This window comes from Malus sylvestris, chromosome 11 (genome assembly GCF_916048215.2).
Source record: "Malus sylvestris chromosome 11, drMalSylv7.2, whole genome shotgun sequence".
In the NCBI taxonomy this organism is placed as follows: Eukaryota; Viridiplantae; Streptophyta; class Magnoliopsida; order Rosales; family Rosaceae; genus Malus; species Malus sylvestris.
This window is the reverse complement of record NC_062270.1, coordinates 3199486-3218845: the sequence shown is the minus strand read 5'-3', so window position 1 is coordinate 3218845 and position 19360 is coordinate 3199486. Positions and strand designations below refer to the sequence as shown.

Sequence of the window (19360 nt, the reverse complement as noted above, 5' to 3'; positions counted from 1 at the left end):
TTGAAAAAACTTTAATTTTAATGAAAAAAGATAAATAAGATTGGTTTCTTATATGATTTTTGGTTAAAAGTAAATCGTATTGGTAGTGTTTCGTTAAATTTTTTTATATTTTAATTTAGAGTTTATGTACACATGGGGCATATTTGGATTATTGGTTTCTTAATTTCTATAAGTAATATTCTCTTACAAATTAGAAGAAATTATAGCAGTAGTTAAAGTTCAATTAAAATCTATAATTATTGGTTTTTATTAGAATATGAGTCAAAATGAGTCGCACGTAAGCTGAACTAAGAAGTAAATATGAAAACAAAATAAAAATTTATATTAATGATTTCTCAACTTTAATTCAATCGGAGTAATAGTTTCTAAATTTTAACCTAATTGAAAAAATGTGCCTAACTATAGCAATTGTTTATTTCGCCATGACTTATTTTTTACTGAATTTTTGACAAAGTTGACAAAAATAATTATAGCTGTACGTTTTAATGAGTTAAAGAATCAATGAACATAGATTTTTTGTTATTAAGTGTTATTGTTCTAATTTTATTAAAGTTGAATATCCATTACTATAAATTATAGACGGACTTGCATAGACGGGGTGTCATTGTCATGATGCTTTCGCCTACTAAAGCAACGTTGATTGGGACGCTACCATATGGTTTCTTGGATCGAAAAGGTTGATGCGGTTTCATTGAGAGAGATTGGGGACAATTGGGTAGCACTAGATTTTGTTTTACCAACGTCTTCTTTTTACCTTCTGCTTGTTTAATGGCAAGTTGTCCTCTTTGTTGGGCTTGCTGCTGGATCTGATCTAACAATAATTTAGTACTTTCCTTTGTTAGAGGAAGTCGTTGAGTTCAAATTTCATGATCGACAATTACTTACGAAAGAAATAACATGTTTTCATATTTAAGTATATATTCAAACATAAGTATCGGTCTCGAATATGAAACTTTGATTATCCCGTAAGATTTCTTGATCGATTTGCCAGAAAATCCAAAAACGAAAACCAACAGTTTGATTTATTAAGTTCAAATCGGAGATTCAGAACGAGTAGTCCGCTTCTCACATTGAGAATGAAAAGCATCCTGTCAAAGCGCGTAGTCAAATTGATTGAACAGTGTTCTTCTTCTGCAATCTAAGTTTAAATTTCACTTCTCGTAGATTAGTGCAATCACCAACTGCAACTTGCGTTGTTAGCGGTATGACTGTCACACTTGTATATTTCTTGGTGCGTCACATCTTTATCGTTTTACTTCATTTTCAACATCAAAAGCAGATAGAAGGCAGAAATTCTTCATTGGGCCAAATTATATCAAGTGGACAGACATTTTCCAGAGTATCAATGAATGACAAATTGCAAGATACCAAAGAACTTGCACTTGCACTTTTCTATCTTTTACGTCCCAAAATCATACTAGTGTGCCTCTCTACAATTCAAATTCAGTCTCGTAAGAAGCCGAAATCGGAAGCCACAATATACTTGACAGGCAACTTCAGTCGTCGTCGTCGATCATAAAATACACACAAAGAAACAACGAATATGAAGGCGTAAAAAATTTCTACTTCACCCTTTTACACAATAGCGAGCCCCTCCCATTCTTCAGAAACATGCAAACCACAACTGAATCAAAGAATGATGTCTGTTGGAGCTTAAAAACGGAAGTTTTCAACTTCAGGTGTCGTCCACTTGTGAGTGAAATACGAAGCTCGGGAATGTTGTGGTGATGTCTCTGCTCAGAACACAAAACACCTGATGGTCAGAAGTGTATAGTAACACGCAGTTGAATCTGCTATAATGAGTTCAGTTAAATCTCAAACTTAGTGCTCGTAAAGATTTCTAACGTATTCAGTTTAAAGTTTTTCGGTGGCAATGATCGTTTGCTGGCTGTCCATCACAGGAAAATCAAAACCAAAGCAGATATCGTAGATATATCTTGAGCCCTGTGGCTATAAGCATACACGAACATAACAAAGTTGATTTACAAAACCATGGTGTTTCAAAATCATTTCCACAAGACCTGTCTTTGTATGGCCGGGAAAATTTATCTTGTTCTCAGCAGGCATATAAAGTAGGGTCATTTGTAAGAACAATGACTTGTGGGCAACTGCAATGAGTATTATATCTGAAACTTACTTGAGGTATTGGAGGGTCATATTTTTAAGAAGGGACGGGTGCCGCAAAACAAGGCTTCTCCACTCTTCCTTGTCGATCCTCCCGTCATGTTTTGTATCAGCTTCCTCAAAGGTCTGAAACAAAAAGTTCCAGAACAAGAAAAGCAAAAACCAAATCAACTTCAGTAACATACCAAGTACTCTTCCACGTAACAAATATATCCAGGAACATCATACACCAAAAGATCAAATACTAAAGTTGGGTTGAGAAAGCACCTTATCAATTATACTCTCTATAACGTCATCTGAAAGATTCATGCCAGATTCTGCGAGAGTAGCCACAACCATTTGCTTCACCTAGATACAGAAAGAAAAATAAGAATAAATGAACTGTTTGAAAGAAGCAGATCGAAGCTCAACAATAAAGTGGGAGATAAACAACAGTTTACTCGGAAATAAATTATTACCTCCTGCCTTTCAATGAAGCCTTGCTGCTTGAGATCATATAATTGAAACGAAACTGGAATTTGACATTTTCAAAATTAGTATTGAAAAAACAATAAAAAACGATACAAGACAAGGCATAATTGATTTATTAAAGACTTAACTCTCAATTTCATGATCATATTTCACGATTACAATCTAGGTTGAAACATTAACTGAGAGATATTATAAGTATATAACTAACAGCATGAAAGAAATCGTCAACTACAGACAACGTACACTCAATCTTATCATCAATAGGGGCGTTGGGATGAAAGACAGAGAGAGCTCGAGCAAACTCTTCAAAACCTAGTATTCCATTGTGCTTTGTGTCGAATAAGTCAAATACCTGCAATGACAAAGCAATAAATAAGCAGCGGCTTATCCAAGCCGCTTAAGGCATGACAAATGCCTTAAGATGCACAAGTGATGAAATTTAGATGATGGAATTAAAGAAAAGAATATAACAAAATATGATGAAGATGTAATATCTCACAGAAAAACGTACACGATCAGCAAACAAGCTCTCTTTCTTGTTTGTCTTGAATAATGCCAGTTGAAATTCCTCCTACACAATAGCATAAAAGAAACAACTTGAGAGAAAGATATAAAAAAGAATGGAATGGAGAAAAGTAAACTTGTAAGAAAGTGCAAAATCACAAATACAATTCTGACCCAAATGCATACTTGGAAAGCATTGCCTAAAGAACGAAAAGATTATGCAAACCTTGTTAATCAACCCGTCATCAATCACTGCACTGCTGATCTTCTTAAATAGCTCGTAAAGTGCCTCTATTTCACTTACGCTGACTGCATTTAATAAGAAACAGTAATTTGCAGTAGAATGAGAATCGATTGTTTAGATCTAGAACTAAAATAGTGGGTATTTAGACACATTAAAAGTTATAAATTGCTCATTTATTGACATACACACTGTCTCCCTTGCTAGAATTTCAGGGTCTTCTAAGCCTCTCGATTGTTTGTACAAGCCAAGATCACAGCAACTCAGGAAGGAAGCACATAAATGCTTTAACCCGTCTATGCACCGCAACATGATATTTTCTGCAAATCAAAACACTCCATACCTGGTTCACATGAAAAAAATGAAACCAGAACATGAGACTACCTTTAAGTGTTTCTACAAAAGATAGGATTCTACAGCATGTAAATAACAGAACAAACCTTTTAACCATTTCCTGCTTCTTCTAACTCACGGCCCGAACCCCAAGATCGTAAAATTTGAGCCAGCCAAAGCTATATCTCCTGTGAAGCTTGTGATAGTAGCTGAACTTAAACAAGTAGAATGATAGATTAGAAAACGTTTTCAAAAACAAGTTTTCCACTCCTAAAGCCAAAAACAAGGGTAAACACACAATTACTAAACAAGGGAATGCCTATGATTCGACCAACGAAAACTCTCTAACTCAAGAAGAATAGTCCGATCACATGTGGCAACCGAAAAAAAAAATGATCATAATGAAATCCTTTTAACATTTATAGAATCCTTCCATCCTAAAAAGAGCAAAAACTTCATGATATAGGCATCCTAGGAGTACAATTTACAATACCTGACAACTATCTTCTACTTCTAAATACCACAACGTTTTCGGAGTCATAACATCTAATGGGATTTGAATAGAACTAAACAAACACAAATTCTTATACCGATTACAACCCACAAAATTAAATAAACTTTCAATTTAGACCATGAAAATGATATTACAATTATGAATCTTTATTCAGCTCACTCAACCCCATAAACATTTCGATTGCTTTCGAAACACACGACTGAGAAACAATCCAATAAGAAAACATATCCGAGAGCAGAGACGAATAAATGTGCAAAATTTCGCACTAAATTTTGGCTTAGAAATCACGGAAAGTGACTCCTGAATCCACAATTCATTTCCCTAACCAATCACACATCGATGAATAAAAAATTCACAGCAATGAACAAAAACATGAAAATAAGCTCGCAATCCTCGAATCCGAATCCGAGATCCAACACAACCAACCGAAGGCAATCGGAAGACTCAAAATTTATACAGCAGGAGCTCAACGATCCGTTTGGCGCCAGAGAAAATCCGAGAAAAAATTGAAAACAGATTCGGAGAAATGAAAAAACAAGTAAAGATTCGAAATTTGGAGGATTATATGAAGAAAGATGGAAACTTTACTTTGAGAGAGAGAGAGAGGGGGCAGGTGTCGCGGTGGCTGAGCAAGCTTCGCGGCGGAGGAGGCGGTGGTTTGGGATCTCCGTGCAACTCGCTGTGGTTGTAGCGAAAGAGGAGTTACGAATGTGATAGAGAGAAGAAGAAGAGCACGACGTTATAGAGTTGTTTAGAAACACTGTTTTTATGATGCGAAAACCATTAACGACGACGTTTTGATGTTGGATGGGCAGATTGCCACCCGCCGCTAGAGAATTATTGGAGGGTATTTGTTTGTTTTGGTTTTTATTTTTTGTTTTTAATTTTTTTTGGAAAAAAAAGATAAGGATATGTTATTTTTTGGGTTCCCAATCATTCTAACTTTTAAAAAGTTTTCAAACTGTTATTTGTTTATTATAACATTCTTTTTAGATATTTAACGATTTTATTTAAGAAAATTAAACGAAAAGCTTCTGATATTATTTACTTTAACGAAAAATCATATTTTTACTTTAAAAAATCAATCTTGATACTATTCACTTACAACACATTTTTCTCATTTTTGTTAAAATTCAAAGTTTTTAATTCATTTTCATTGGGTTTCCTTTTTATTTATGTAGCTTTTTGATAGGCGCCTCGTTTTTCTATCTGTTATTTTTAAGAATTTGATTAAATATTTTTTTTTATAATTTAATTAGAAATAGGTTTGATTATCTATGGTGTAAGTGATTTTATGATACATTTGGATTATTGGTATATTTTGTTCCTTAGTACTTTTAAAATGTAAAAGTACCAAAAATGGGCAAAAGTCGATAGGGTTATTTTCAAATTTACCTTAAATTTTAAATACATTTTTTAAACAATTATACGTAAAATTTTAGCAAATATTCATGAAGTTTTCTTATGAAAGTATTAATGGCTTTTTCTAATGAAGGAAGGGCGTAATTCCTTTTTTGTTCAAATTGAACATTACTTTAGTTTAGCTGATCCCACTTAGTGAGGTAAGCCTTGATTATTGTTTTCGGTCATTGCTTTAGTTTTTTTATTAATAATAATGTCTTGTTGTTGTAGTTTCCTTAAAACAATTAACAAAACCTATTTGGATTTACGTTGTTCCTATAACCTCCTGTTTTGTGCATCAAAATCTCTGTCAAAATCTCATCTGCATTCAGGGGTAAAAAGGTTATTTCATTCTTTTTTTTCTTTTCTTTTTGGAAATTGCATTTTTTTTATAATCAACAAAAATATAAGGAAAAAATAAAAATAAATAATCTCTTCCCAATCCCTATCATTGCCAGCCGCAGCCGCAGCCACAACAACCACCTACCACCTATTCCCCTCTCTCCCACATAACCCTAGTCATCCCGTCCACCACTATTTTTCTTAAAATGAAACTAAATTCAATGTTTGTATAATAATTTATATTCTAACTTAAACGCGGTGGGGTACTTTGTGATTTTTTAAATTTTGAATTTGAACTCTTGATTCTCTTGAAATGGGAAAGTCTGATAATATGAATTTTGTAATTTTATTGTTTATTTATTTATTTTATTGTAGTGCTAAAAGTTTTAAAAATAAAAAAATTTTATGTTCATACGAGGCTTTATGATTGGCCGATAAAATCAATAAAAACAAAAATAACAAATTTACCTCTACAAATAACAAAAGAATGAGAAAAAATTCAATTTGAACTATGATGAATAACGAATTTCACCCCAAAATTACAATTAATAACTTTCTCGCCGCATGTTCTATTTAAATGTATGTATCACCACAACGATCGCGAAATTTTTTTGGCCTAAATAAAAAGAGCGAATCGCAACGCAATCAAAATCCTTCAAAAATTCCAGCTGAAATTTGTCTGTTCAAATCGGAAACTTCAAAATCCAATTTTTTTTTGGAATTTGGGAAAAATCCGACGGAAATCGGAAGGACCGTCGCAGGTGTTAATAGGCTGATTGAAAAAGAGAAGCACTCAGAGAGTTGTAATCGATGGGGAAGAGGAAAGAGCGTCGTCTTGCAGCTAAGACCAGCGCTGGTCGCAGAGTCAAGCTCGATCTCTTCGCGGAACCCTCTGGTAATCTCTCTCTATGTGTATATATATGTATGTATGTATGCATGTATGTATGTATGTATGCATGCATGTATGTGTGTGTATTTGTTCTTGAATTATTGAGACTATCCATTACCCTGTTTAGGAATTTTTTAAAGTAATTATGTATTGATTAGCTTGTCTGAAAAGATTTTGACAGGAAAGAGGTTTACTTTAGATTAATGGTGGATTGAAGGTCTCTTATTACCAACAATTTCGATATTCTGCTTATGTAATGAGTATAAGTGCTTTTGCTAGAAGTGCTTTTCTTATAACCATGTTGAAATTTTTATTATAAAGGCAAGTGCTTAGCAGTCCCAAACAGGTTCTAAGTATCGTTACCGACGTTATTTTTGAGTAAAGATGACATCTTGTGTTGCGGGATTGGGTAAATATATAAATGGTTTGTTTGGAGTTTGTATGGATTTTGGGGTGTTATGTTGAGGAGCTTTGTTTTGCTTTTATAGGAGATTTGGGTGGCTCTGCTGGACATGATGAACATGGAGACGAAACTAAATCCAAAGGCCATGCTGGGTTACCCAATTCACCATCTTCTTCAGGTGGGTTCCGTCAGTTTTCTTCAAAAAGGACTTTGTAGAGAGGACATGTGTGCTCAACATAATGTAGATCGGTGGAATTTGGATACTATATGTGCAAGACATGTTATGTTATTCGCCCCCCGAGATTTTGTTTTCAGACTGTAGGGTGGCTGTTGTCATGTTAAGAACATTTGTTGTCAAACCATCTCGGACCCTGCCACAGTGAAATTATGAGTCATTCCCATTCATTATGCCCTTTCTGGCAGCTGCAAAGCATTTTGGAGAGTTCGGCTGGGAATTTTTTCTATCGGTTCGTATATCCTGGCTTTATTTTACATTGTACTTGCTGACGTTTTTCTTCCTTGTGTAACAGGTGGCTGCAATGAAGAGATCCTAATCTTCTAATTTCAAATTTACATATTGCATTCTTAGACAACTTTTTCCTCCTCAATCTTAGTTGCTCTTACTTCCGTTCTACATTAGTACTCCAGCTGTTTGTTTGTTTGGGTGCTGATAAGTTGGTGATTACTAAGTATATATCTCTATCAAAAGATTAGTAAGTAGATAATTTGATGGATTTGGTGGTGTTTGACATGCTAGTATTATTATGTCTGCAGGTCAGAAACCACAAAATCCGCTGCTATTACTTGGGCAATATAGTGATGACGAGTTGGATGATGATTCAAATCATAGCAATGCTTCTGTAGAAAATTCTTCGCCTGACAAAAATGATGAGGTAATTAAATAAATTTCTCTATTTTCTGCCATTTCTGAGAAGCGTGGTGAGCAGTACTTTACACTATTCTAGGGTTTAGGGTTTAGATGTCAAGACATACTAAGTTGGGTTTCACTGTAAGCAGTAACGCTCAAGCTAGGTACTAAAAGTAAATTCTGTCCACCTCACAAACCGGTCTTTTTGTGTTTACTCCACCTGCTAAATGATGTGCCTCTTTCAGGTTAAGAGTTCGCTTGGTGAATCTCATCAGCATTTGGATTCTGATGCTAGTGAAGACCTTGCTTCTCAGAAGGTTGAGAAACAGGGAGGTAGTACAAATTCTGCCCAGCAAGATTGTGACAAGAACATGGAGGACAGTGATAAAAGAGAAAATGATGATATCATCTCTAGTGATTTACTTACAGAATCTGATTTGATTGAACAAATCTCTGTTCCTGAAACTTCTAGTGTACAAGTCATTGGAGATGTTAGTTCAGGTTGGAAGATTGTAATGCATGAAGAGAGTAATAGCTATTATTACTGGAATACTGAAACTGGCGAAACTTCATGGGAAGTCCCTGATGTTTTAGCCCAGGAAACAAAGTTCGGTGACCAGGAAACGCCTACTACTGCCGGAACAACAGATAATGTTCCTGTTGGTACAGAAGGGGCTAACGCTTCTGATGTGAAGTTAGATGGTTTCTCTAATTCTGTCACAGTTGAAGGGGACGCCAATATAATCCATCATGGAATAGAATCGCATGGGCATGGGTCCCAAATGGACAAATGGAATCTAGAATTCAATGAAGGAGCCACTCACGATACAATGGCTAATGAAGATTCTGAATCAGCGATTGATCTCTCCTCCGGTCTCATCAAACATTGTGAGGTGTTGTTAGAAAGATTGAAGTCACTACAAGGGTACGACATGTTTTGCCCTTCTTTCCCCAACCCACCCACAACACAAGCATCCGGTTTTCTTAAATTTATTTGTTTGATTATTCATTTAGATTCATTTGTATGTTACCCTTTGTTTTTGTTCTTTTCTTTTAGATGTTTAATAAATTAGTCTATATGTTTCAGGTCGAAGGACCCACTGCCAGGTCTCACATGGATCTCAAAGTACACTATGGAAGTTGAGATAAGGCTATTTGATATTAAGTCTCTTTTATCTCATGGTCCATCTCTGCTTCCATTTTGGATGCACTCTGAAAGACAACTTAAACAACTAGAGAGTGCTATTAAAGATGAAACGTCCAAGATTGTTAAATCTCTACGGTCGAATCAAGTTGAGACAACATCTCCATCTTTCTGCCAGGGAGAAAACAATTTTCAGGAAAGCATGGGGTATCAAACTGAAGTAGATCAAGTTGGAACTCTGAACGATCGTCATTTTGCTCCTATTGTTGATACATCAGCGATGGTTTCTAAAGATCAAGATGTTAACAGTTCTGGTGCAAATTCTGAGCATGTGTCTGCATCTGTCTCTCCTCCTAGACATACGAATAGTAGCGAAAGTGAACAAGTCAATGGGGTGGTAGTTCCCGATGACTCGACTACCAAAAATGAGATTTGTTTTGGGGAAGAGGTTGATATGGATGTAGACATGGAAGTTGAAGAGTCAAACTCTGCAGGAGATACAACTATAGAATATGCATTGAATTCCAAGGAGTTTGCTCCACCAGAGCAGCCAATTCATCCTAGTCCACCTTCTATATACACATCTTTAGTGTCAGAGGATACGTTCACTGTTCCACCTCCCCCTGATGAGGAATGGATTCCCCCACCACCACCAGATAATGAACAAATTCCTCCGCCCCCACCTGATGAGCCACCACCTGAGCCCCCATATCCTCCTCATCCATCTTACCATGAAACAGCTCAACCTCCTTATGTAGAGCAATATAATTATTCCTATCCAGCTTCCAGTTTTGGGTATTATGGACATACCGTCACTGAAGCTTCTAACACTAATTTTTTTGGACATCCTGAAGGATCGCAAGTAGTTATACCCCCGGCACCACTTTACTATGGTGCAGTTCCTAGCACCTACATGGATACTGCTCAGGTTGCGGTTAACCCTGTTGAGTCTGTCACATATTATGGGCTTCAAGATGGCATAGTACCTGCTGCTTCTGTAGTCGGTAGTGTAGAGCCGTTGCAGTTTCACAGCAAGTCTGCTCCTCTAAGCTATGGAAACCTGGCATCTGATCAGACTGGATCCATCAACTCCCATTCAGGAGCAGGCAGTAGCGCTTCAAATGTGAATATTGAGTGTTTTTCTGTTGATAGTGGGAATGGTGGGGGATGTATCAAGGTTTCTTCTACCACATCCACAATTCAAGCACCTGCAACTGTTTCTGTGCCATCAACTAATTCAGTCCCTACCGCTGCATCTATTACTGCTACATCAGTGGCTACCAAGGTTCAATCTAAAGGTAAAGATTTTGAAACCTAATTAAATTGGGTAATTTTCTTTTCATGACGTTCTTCTTTGTCATCCTACTTCACGTGAATGATGGATTTAATCTATGACAGGTCTTAGTGACTCGCATATGATTATAAGTGTACTCATTACTTTCCTTTTCTCTTATTCAGTTCCAAGGACGAAAAAGCGGACAATTGCAGCTGCTTCCTCCTTGAGGTCTAATAAGAAAGTGTCTAGTTTAGTAGACAAGGTATGTTTTTGTCTAATTCTTTCATATCCCTACTTGCGTCATATAATTATCGATCCCCTAATTTTGTTTCAATTTAACCAGTGGAAAGCAGCAAAAGAGGAGTTGCTTGAAGACGAGGAGGAACCTGAAAATGCATATGAGTTGTTAGAGTGGAAGCGACAAAGGGGAATAGAGGTTTGCGCTGGACTTTATTTGTACAGTAATGCGTTTTGGGCCTTTTGGCTCATTCTGGTTTCTTACGTTCCTATTGTTGCAGGAATGGTATGCACAACAAATTACCAGCGGAGAGGCCAAAGATAACGCTAATTTTCAGCGTTTGGGTGGCGACTGGTAGGGTAACCTAAATTATTATGTTAACATGTCACTGTAAATTCTAAGTTTGCACTTACATTCATTTATTTTTGGGATGACTTGGTCACTTTCACCAAGTCTTTAGACACTGAGTTTCATGTTACATCAACTTTCTTCTGATGTGCTAGTTCTGTTTCCTGCAGGCGTGAGAAAGTGAAGCGAAGAAAAGCTCAATTAGCCCGGGAAGCTGCAAAAACTGCAGCAGCATCTGCATCTGAGGCTCCTACTGATGGGAACAAGCAGCCTGATATGATCGAACAATCAAACGGTCTCCCACCCGGATGGCAGGTAAATGTCTTACTGAGCACATCAGTAGTTGTATTCCTTAATAGGCCTTGATGTCTGCTTTAAACAAGGGTTGTTGCTTATCGACATTTCTGTTTAAGTTGATCCTGGTCGCGTTGAAACCCACTAAGAAAGAACTTACACCTAGAGAGTCTTACCTCGCCTTCTTGGTTATGTGCTTATTGTTTAATCCGTTAATGTGAAGCACTTATTTTTCTCTGGCTTAGACGGAAGGGAGTTACTTGTTCAAAAGCTGATTTTCTTCTTTTCGACTTCTGCAGGCCTACTGGGACGAATCTTCAAAGCAGGTTTACTACGGAAATACCGTGACCTCGGAAACTACATGGACGAAACCAACAAAATGAGTCTTCAAAATTTTGTTGAGAGATTTTTAAATAGATAGGATTAATTACAGTGATTTGTTATTGCTTTTTGTAATCTAGGGGTTGGATTAGGAATACATTCTGCTATACAATAACAAATTTTTACCAATTTATTGTTTGGGAAGGAAATAAGACTTCCACAAACGGGTTGTATTAGTTGTGTTCGTGTCATTTTCGGGGTCATATCCTTTATTTTAACAGGTTGTGTCATGTCAAACTGTTATTGTAACGGGTTATTAACATGTAACCTAACAACAAGCCGATTCGTTAACAGGTCATGTGGATCATGTAAGAAATTGTCATGCTTAATATCAACACAATTGACAAATGATATCTTATCGAGTTTGAACAGGTGATCCAATAACAATTTAACTTGTTAATGGGTTCTTAACTAGTGACTCGATAATAATCTGACTTGTTAACAGATGACTTAAAATAACTTGAAATCTGTTATTTCGTGTCGGTTTGTATTGAGTTTATAGGTTGTGCAAGAAATTGCTAGGCCTTGCTCCCTCGTGGAGAAATCGTCGATGACTCCAAATTTAGCGAATCGATCAAGCTAAAAACTAAAAACGAGATGTTTATTAGATCGTGTTGGTCAGTGCATGAAATATGAAAACGAATACAAAGCTGTGTTGAATGTTGATGCCTAAATATTAGGCAACCGTACATTAAACAGATCTTTTTCGAAGTATAAAAGTTGATTATTATCCATTTGCGCAGAAAAAATACAATGCAAAATCTTCACAATACGTCCGCTCTAATTCCATCACCTTCTCCTATTTTCTCTATATGAACCCTCACTTTCTTTATCCTTTAAGAAGCTTAGGAAAAGTAGAAAGCCGAAAAAGGCAAAGCCTCCGGACCAGTTGCCTCCACCGCCGCCTCCACCGCCACCACCATCACCATCGTCACGAGGAGGGAAGCCACTCCCACCATCATCAAGCAGTGGAGACTTCTCCTTGCCTGCAGTTGCACGCAATCAACTGTTAGATGACTTCATTTCAGGAATTCAGGCAGAGAAACACGGCTTGCAAAGTACACGCACATTTCTATGTGAATTCTAAGTAACTGTTGAATCCAAGGCTGCGAAAGAAGCATTTATGTTCCGCAAACACTCATCTCTAATGTTTCAAAACGATTTTTTCTGCAGCACTAGTAAGAGATTAATACAAAATATCGGCCCTTACCAGGAAGATGTGTAATTGTTGGAGCCTCACGTGTAACGGTCTGTGTTTGTTCTGCACCGCATCTGGCATTCTGCAAAATAAAAGAGCAAAATCAAAACTTCTTTTCCTTTTTGTTCCTTGACTGAGGAAGTTAGGATCGATTCAGAAGGAAGAAACGAACAACCATAAGAAGAAAGAACAAAACGTAGACTCCATAATTTGAATAACAATTTAAACAGCTATGCAAAAACAATTTCAAGATGCTTATTTTAGGTTATGCAAACTTAAGTGCAAAATTTAATAGTACAAATAACTGGACCAGGTAACTGATTAATTCCAGACATTATGTAACAAACCAAAATTATATTCCTATGTAAAGGCAAGGCAAGAAAAGAAATGATACTGGATATGAGAGAACAAACTAACCAAAGCACTAGCACATATTACAGAAGCAGACTGTGTTCGACTGGAAACCATGACCGGATTTCTTCTCTCGAGTGAAAACTGTGCAAGCCCCACCGCTCCCATCTTAAGATGCATTATTTTTCCATCAACATGTACCTTTTTCGGTCCACGGCTAGAAAGCTTAAATTGTCCACGGCATTGGCCTACTGTTCTCACATATACAACCAAACGTCACAACAATCAAATGCCATTCCCAAAAGAAAACCCTACAAATATCATCAAACTGAAAATTCCGACAAAAACAGTTATGGAAAAAATTCTTCAAAGAGAAACTCTTGTTACAAAATCCCATAAACGAGCAATCAAAATCGATAGGAAAATCAAATAACAGAATCTGTGAGCCTTCAAAACCACAGAAATTTAGGAATTGAATGTCATAAGTACCTGCTGGCAATACAGGCGAGTTAACGATTGTACTTGCAGCAGTCAACATTGGCACCTTGGTGACAAAGATCACCTGAAAAAACATAGAATTAGGACATAAATATTCATAGCAGCACACGATTGGGAATTTGCCAAACCCTACTTCTGCTAAAGCTACAAGTTATTGATTAAGATTAAATTGAAGGGAAAATGAAAATGAAAATGGTAAACAAATATTAATCAGATAATTTATATCTAATAAATAATGGGTTATGTTTGTTTTCATGAATTCTGGCTCAAAATATGAACTACAAATTAAAAAAGAAATCGAAATTTAATTACTTTTTGAGGTAAAATTTATCAGAACCCAATCTCCATACCCGATAAAGACTCCTCCTTTGGACCTCAGAAGCAGCAGAAAAGCCTGAAGCAGAAAACCCCTTTCAAAAACCCTAACCCTAAATCGTCTGCAACTGCGAAACTGGAGGAGGAAATTTTGAAGTTTTGTGGAGGTGGAGGTTTGGGTGTTGATTTTGGTGTGGACGCCAGTGGAAACTATGGAAGGCGGCGAAATAACGGCCTAAATGCCCAACGGTGTCGTTTTGTCTTCAGTTTTGTTATCGTCTTGGACAGCTTGACTGGGCCTAATCCTTACCCATATCTTCTGTCCGGCCTGCAAAACAAAAGACCACTTCAATACACCCCAAAAATTTAATTTCCTTACCACCCTAAAATTCCAAAAATATAAATAAAATCAATTAAAACAATGAAGAGGTTATGGTTTAGGGGAGCATAAAATAAAACATTAATTTTTTTTTTTCAGATTTCACCTTGCAATCGAATCGAATTCAATCTAGTCGGTTTCGAGTTTCTTTGATGTTGTAGGAGGTGAAGAGAGAAATAAGACGATATTTCAAATTACTCTAATTTTTTAAAAAATGACTTCAACTTTCAAGTTTCTTTGATGTCGTAGGTCGTTGTGAGTAGCCTAAAAGTTTGACCATGACAAATCTGCAGTTGACCTACCCTCGAAGGAGGCGAGGAGAGAAAGGAGATTTGGTTTTGTGACCACAATACTTTAACGTAGTATTACTAATTCACATGCGAATTTTTAGGGTATAATATTGATAATTATAAATTACACGAATGTATTATGTATTGAACATGAGTTCATTGATAACACTAATTTCTACTAATTAATAAAACACTCATTGTCAACCAAAATCCCATAAAATTATCAATTTAACCCTCTAATTAAAACAGAACATGAATAAGAAATATGAGGCATAAATGTGATTTCACACAACCAAATTTTGCTTTTTTTTTAAAAAAAAAAAAAAAACCTCACCTACATGTAATCCTAACGTATCTCTAATTTTTAAAATTTTTTTTTAAAAAAAAAATAATAACACTTCCCACTCCCACATTCTCTATCACTCTCTTTCTCTCTCCTTCTATTTCAAAAACAAAAATAAAAAAATTTCTCACACACTTTATGTGTGCCCATATATGCTAGTTAATTATGATGAGAAGAGAAGAAGGTGGGTGACGGTCAAATGACGTGTGCATAATTGGGTTACATGTAAGCTGTTCTAATCCGTATGGCTACTTGGTTCTTATTACATGTGGATTCCAAGTGATTAGTCAAGTTGTTTTGCACGGATTGTTAGGGTGAGTTCAACTTCAACTTTATGGATTTTATCATTTTGCACGGATTCCATACGTTATTGTTTTGGGTTTCACTTCTAGTTCTGGTGAATTACACGATGGTGACTATAAGGTTTAAATGTTTTTGAGAGTTTTTTCGTCCCAAAGAATGATGGACTGTCGTGGTAAAGTTACTAGCTGGTCTTTCTTTTCTTTTTTCTTTTTTTTTAATTTTAAGTTTGTTTGCGTGTTGACGTCATAATTTGGCAACAAAAAGAAATTGAAAACCACCGAGAGCCAAATTAGAACTTTATTACATATCTCCAAAAAGAAAAAGGAATCCCTTAACGATTTGGAAATCAATTAGAATTAGGGTAGGATTAAGAAACTGGCTCAGTACTATATATACGTGCTCCGCCTCATGTTTTCTTTCACCAAACTCTCTTGTTGAAACTAACCTAGCTCTCTCTTCTCCCATGGATCCCAAGTTTGCATTCCGTTTTCTTCTTGTTCTTCTCCTTCTCGTTTCACCTCTTTTTATCACCAACACCATGCAAGCTGAAGCTGTCCAACCCTACGAAGAAACAAACCAACATGAACCATCGGAGCCGACCAACAGCGGTATGGTGTCAGCCGTACTCTCTGACAAAGGGTATCACGCCATGTCACTTACCCTAGACAGGATTCTTGAGGCTATAAACCCTAACGCCACTCTTACCCTCTTTTGCCCACAAGACAAGGCTTTCTTCAACTCCAAGTACCCACAGCCTCCATTGACGCTCCTCAAGTACCATGCTGTGCCATTCAAGATGGACAAGGATTCCATGGAGGCCTCTTTTCGTCACGGTTCCAAGGTTGACACTCTTCTGCCGGGTCATCCTCTCGTTGTTACTTCCCTACCGGGCGGCGCCGGCGCACATGGACATGCTTCTCTTAACCTAGTCAAAGTCACTGAGTGGGATCTCTATAACAACGGACGGCTGATCGTTCATGGGGTTGAGGACTTCTTCGATCCGGCTTTCCAAACCCTAAGGTATCCACAGTTCGACGTGGTTGCGAAAGATGTTGTTAGTTCTGGTGGATCTTGGCTCAAGAAAGCAACAGAGAATTGGTTTCTTTTATTCTAAGCCTTCGAAGACGAATGATGTTCACTATTCTCCTTTAGGTTCTTGGTTATGTATCAAGTTAATTGATTAGATTTTTTTAACTTTTTTTTAATCACAATTAATTTTTTTTAACTATGTTTGAATTTTGATGAATCTTTTTTTATGTTCTGCTGGTTCTTTCTTTTTGTTCTTATTTGCTGAATAAGAAATATGCACTCATAGAATTGAATACAAAATTTTAATCAAAGATATATTCTTGAGCGCCGATCAACAAACAGTAAAGGGTACTAAACCGTGATTTATATACACTAGAACCGTTTCATCCCTCTAAAACTTCTAATTCAAGTTCATATATAATCTGAACCGCCAATGTCCCTCTACATTAATCCACATTACACGTTTAATCGGTGAATCAATTTTCAATCACAATTAGGTAAGTTCTTTTCTCCTTCCCAGAAATAGTTGTGGCTGAAATATGTTAGGCCTCATAGATTAAAGATTTCTTGATGCTGGTTATTCTGTGGTTAATCCGAAATTCCGAAGTCCGAATCCTCATCTCTCAATATCCTTTTACGAAATAAAAGGAAACAATACGTGCTTTAGCATAAACAAAAACAGTTTGAATTAAATTTATAATGTATACTAATCAATAGATACTAACAAATTTATACAACACTCATCACATGTAAGTTCGGCTTTTCTTGATACCCAAAATTCATCAGGATCTTCGTTTTGGTGTTGACAGTATATATTATATATATTATTTTTCTTATGTTGAAGAAGCTACACGCATGCATGCCAAATATTCACTCAACTCAACATTTTTCCATATGATCAGAAGAAGTTACTGAGCAGGGACTGAGTCATTAAGGGGACTAGGCTCTACTTTTCGGTTCTCGAGCTCCGAGAGGTTGGAGCCGACGGAGCTCCCTACACGGCTGAGGCCCGAGCCGAAACTTGAAGTTCGGTGGTGTCTGCAGCGGAATGAGCCAACATGGGTGGTTGGGGAGCAGAGGCAGTTCTTCCACCTTGCTGATTTTGGAGTACCTCCTTGTGATGTTGGTGAACCAAGCATGTGATTATGCTTCCTCAAATCCTCTATGGTAAATTCTGGTATGGTTAGGTTTTGACCCTTGCACTTGATCGTCCTTGGGGTTCGGGGATTTTGCTCCACCTTTTCAGCCATATTTTTCTGTCAAGCGTCAACCAAAAAGAAAAATAACGACCGTTATTATACATGTATTCACCCATGCACTCGAGATTTTGAGTCCAACAACGATATGTTTAAAGAGAAAAGGTTCTTAAGATACTAGATTTCCAACGATACATACACTTTTCTGGCATGTTTATTCACATAGAACGCATACTGAAATGATTAGGGATGATTCTCGACTTTCTGCGTGTTTACTAACACACGATCATCAAAATTATACCGATTCATGACTTTTTCCGTAGTGTCATTCATCAAACAATTCGATGGCTGAGATATATAAAGCGATCGGAGGATGGCAATGATGCAAGCATTGTGTTAAACTCATTATCAAATATTCAAAATCGATTAGAAAAAACAAACACATAGAATAAACGAAAGAAAACGTTTGAAATCAGAAGATTTTAACAAGAAAAGTATATATGTAAACCTGCAGGAGAATACTTGGGAAATGGTAGAAGTTCTTCCCCAATCGCCAGAAAAAATGTTGTCTGGCTTCTTGCAAGGAGAGAAGGGTGAGATGGTGAAAGGAGGTGCTACCACATTTATCTTTCAACCCACCCCCTTAACAAAATGGAAGAAAATCTTGATTTGAAATATGAACAAATTTGACAGCAGTCACAAATAGCTGAATTTTTGGGCTTCAAGTTTCAACCAATTCTTTTTTTGGAGTTGCAAGTTTGTGGTGTCTCCTTCATCACAAGTTTGTAGCCACTAATTTCCATTTTTTCCATCCCTAAATATTTTTTATTTTTAACTAATTATTGTGCCAAGAAAAAAGAACAGAATAACAGCTTTCCAAAGCCAGAAGTACCATTGGCCAATAGTACAACTCAATATTTATTGAAAAAAATACAGGGCGATCCCAAGCCAACAAGACTCTTCGCTTTATGAGGGTCAGGAGAAAACTCTATAGTATGCAGTGGGTCAGGAGAAAACTCTATAGTATGCAGTCTTACTGTCGTCTTCACGACTCGATCCTGTAACCTTTCGGTTACAAAGAAATAATATTTCTATACCGCCAAGGCTCGCCCTCACAACTCAATATTTGTTAATTCATAAAATAGGTAATCACCTTCCATTCTAAAATTAACCAAAATGGTTAGTAGTTCTGAATTTTAATAAAAAAAAGATAAAAAAGAGAGGAGAGTATACAAAAATAAACGAGTCTCAAAGCTACTAGATAAAACTGAAAATTACGTTACAAGTGGATTGTAGTTCAATTGGTTAAGAGCATTCGTCCTTGCACTCGAGGTTCCTGTTTGAATTCCCCTCCCATAGTTTACTATTGATTATCCTATTGTTTGTCAAAGAAACTGAAAATTAAGTTCTGAATGTCAAATTATTGATCATAATTTGGTTGTGCTGGATATATGTCTGCATGTATATCTCTATGTTAACTAGAACGCTTTCTTATGTGCACACACTATGCATCGGTCATGCAAGTGCAGGAAATTACTTTTACTGCAACATTTCTGTAAGAGACTAGCATACTAAGCCGGGCAGGAATCTGCACAAGAGCTGCAAAGTAAGTGGCATTTGCTTCAGGGTGGCATGGAGTCACAAGGAACAAAATTGACCTCTGAATACAATACAACACAGCAGCTTT

The 19360-nt window shown here is 36.6% G+C and overlaps 3 protein-coding genes and 1 long non-coding RNA gene across 9 annotated transcripts; 1 reads left to right on the top strand and 3 right to left on the bottom strand.

Annotated features, from left to right (window-relative positions):
• Nucleotides 1-1278: 1278 nt before the first annotated feature.
• LOC126591082 (calcineurin B-like protein 3) lies at nt 1279-4944 on the bottom strand. Of its 3 annotated transcripts, none has more exons than XM_050256646.1 (10): nt 4776-4944; nt 3781-3887; nt 3529-3683; nt 3326-3408; nt 3095-3166; nt 2839-2947; nt 2583-2635; nt 2392-2472; nt 2138-2250; nt 1279-1733 (listed from the first exon to the last, which is right to left on the bottom strand). In XM_050256646.1, exons 3-10 carry the CDS (start codon nt 3650-3652, stop codon nt 1676-1678), a joined length of 693 nt encoding a protein of 230 aa, XP_050112603.1. In that variant the 5' UTR covers nt 3653-3683; nt 3781-3887; nt 4776-4944; the 3' UTR covers nt 1279-1675. The 3 variants fall into 3 exon arrangements, with proteins under 3 accessions (XP_050112603.1, XP_050112602.1, XP_050112604.1); XM_050256645.1 differs by having other exon boundaries at nt 3781-3882; XM_050256647.1 differs by having other exon boundaries at nt 3107-3166; nt 3781-3882; nt 4776-4941.
• Nucleotides 4945-6460: 1516 nt separating this feature from the next.
• Nucleotides 6461-12129, top strand: LOC126589772 (uncharacterized). Of its 4 annotated transcripts, none has more exons than XM_050255163.1 (10): nt 6461-6825; nt 7308-7400; nt 7997-8115; nt 8336-9015; nt 9178-10532; nt 10693-10772; nt 10854-10946; nt 11029-11102; nt 11267-11411; nt 11690-12129. In XM_050255163.1, the coding sequence occupies exons 1-10, from the start codon at nt 6741-6743 to the stop codon at nt 11771-11773; spliced, it is 2808 nt and encodes a 935-aa protein (XP_050111120.1). In that variant the 5' UTR covers nt 6461-6740; the 3' UTR covers nt 11774-12129. The 4 variants fall into 4 exon arrangements, with proteins under 4 accessions (XP_050111120.1, XP_050111122.1, XP_050111124.1 ...); XM_050255165.1 differs by having other exon boundaries at nt 6770-6825; nt 7308-7689; XM_050255167.1 differs by having other exon boundaries at nt 6770-6825; nt 7308-7911.
• Nucleotides 12130-12404: 275 nt separating this feature from the next.
• LOC126589276 (protein FERTILITY RESTORER RF2, mitochondrial-like) lies at nt 12405-15913 on the bottom strand. The gene is made up of 6 exons (XM_050254528.1): nt 15845-15913; nt 14169-14228; nt 13810-13882; nt 13387-13571; nt 12982-13051; nt 12405-12757 (listed from the first exon to the last, which is right to left on the bottom strand). Exons 1-6 carry the CDS (start codon nt 15911-15913, stop codon nt 12561-12563), a joined length of 654 nt encoding a protein of 217 aa, XP_050110485.1. The 3' UTR covers nt 12405-12560.
• A 1226-nt stretch (nt 15914-17139) lies between these two features.
• On the bottom strand, nt 17140-18640 carry LOC126590149 (uncharacterized). The gene is made up of 2 exons (XR_007612077.1): nt 18182-18640; nt 17140-17733 (listed from the first exon to the last, which is right to left on the bottom strand). It is a non-coding gene; the product is annotated as an uncharacterized LOC126590149 (long non-coding RNA).
• Between the last annotated feature and the right edge of the window lie 720 nt (nt 18641-19360).

Coding starts and splice junctions, on each gene's coding strand:
- LOC126591082 (XM_050256646.1), bottom strand. CDS start 3,652: ATGTTGCGGTGCATAGACGGGTTAAAGCATTTATGTGCTTCCTTCCTG. Junction 3,167..3,325: donor ATGACGGGTTGATTAACAAG/GTTTGCATAATC, acceptor GCTATTGTGTAG/GAGGAATTTCAACTGGCATT. Junction 1,734..2,137: donor ATGACCCTCCAATACCTCAA/GTAAGTTTCAGA, acceptor TGTTCTGAGCAG/AGACATCACCACAACATTCC.
- LOC126589772 (XM_050255163.1), top strand. CDS start 6,741: ATGGGGAAGAGGAAAGAGCGTCGTCTTGCAGCTAAGACCAGCGCTGGT. Junction 7,401..7,996: donor CAATTCACCATCTTCTTCAG/GTGGGTTCCGTC, acceptor TTATGTCTGCAG/GTCAGAAACCACAAAATCCG. Junction 11,412..11,689: donor GTCTCCCACCCGGATGGCAG/GTAAATGTCTTA, acceptor CGACTTCTGCAG/GCCTACTGGGACGAATCTTC.
- LOC126589276 (XM_050254528.1), bottom strand. CDS start 15,913: ATGGGAGAAGAGAGAGCTAGGTTAGTTTCAACAAGAGAGTTTGGTGAA. Junction 13,572..13,809: donor CTCGCCTGTATTGCCAGCAG/GTACTTATGACA, acceptor ATGTGAGAACAG/TAGGCCAATGCCGTGGACAA. Junction 12,758..12,981: donor AACAATTACACATCTTCCTG/GTAAGGGCCGAT, acceptor GTGCAACTGCAG/GCAAGGAGAAGTCTCCACTG.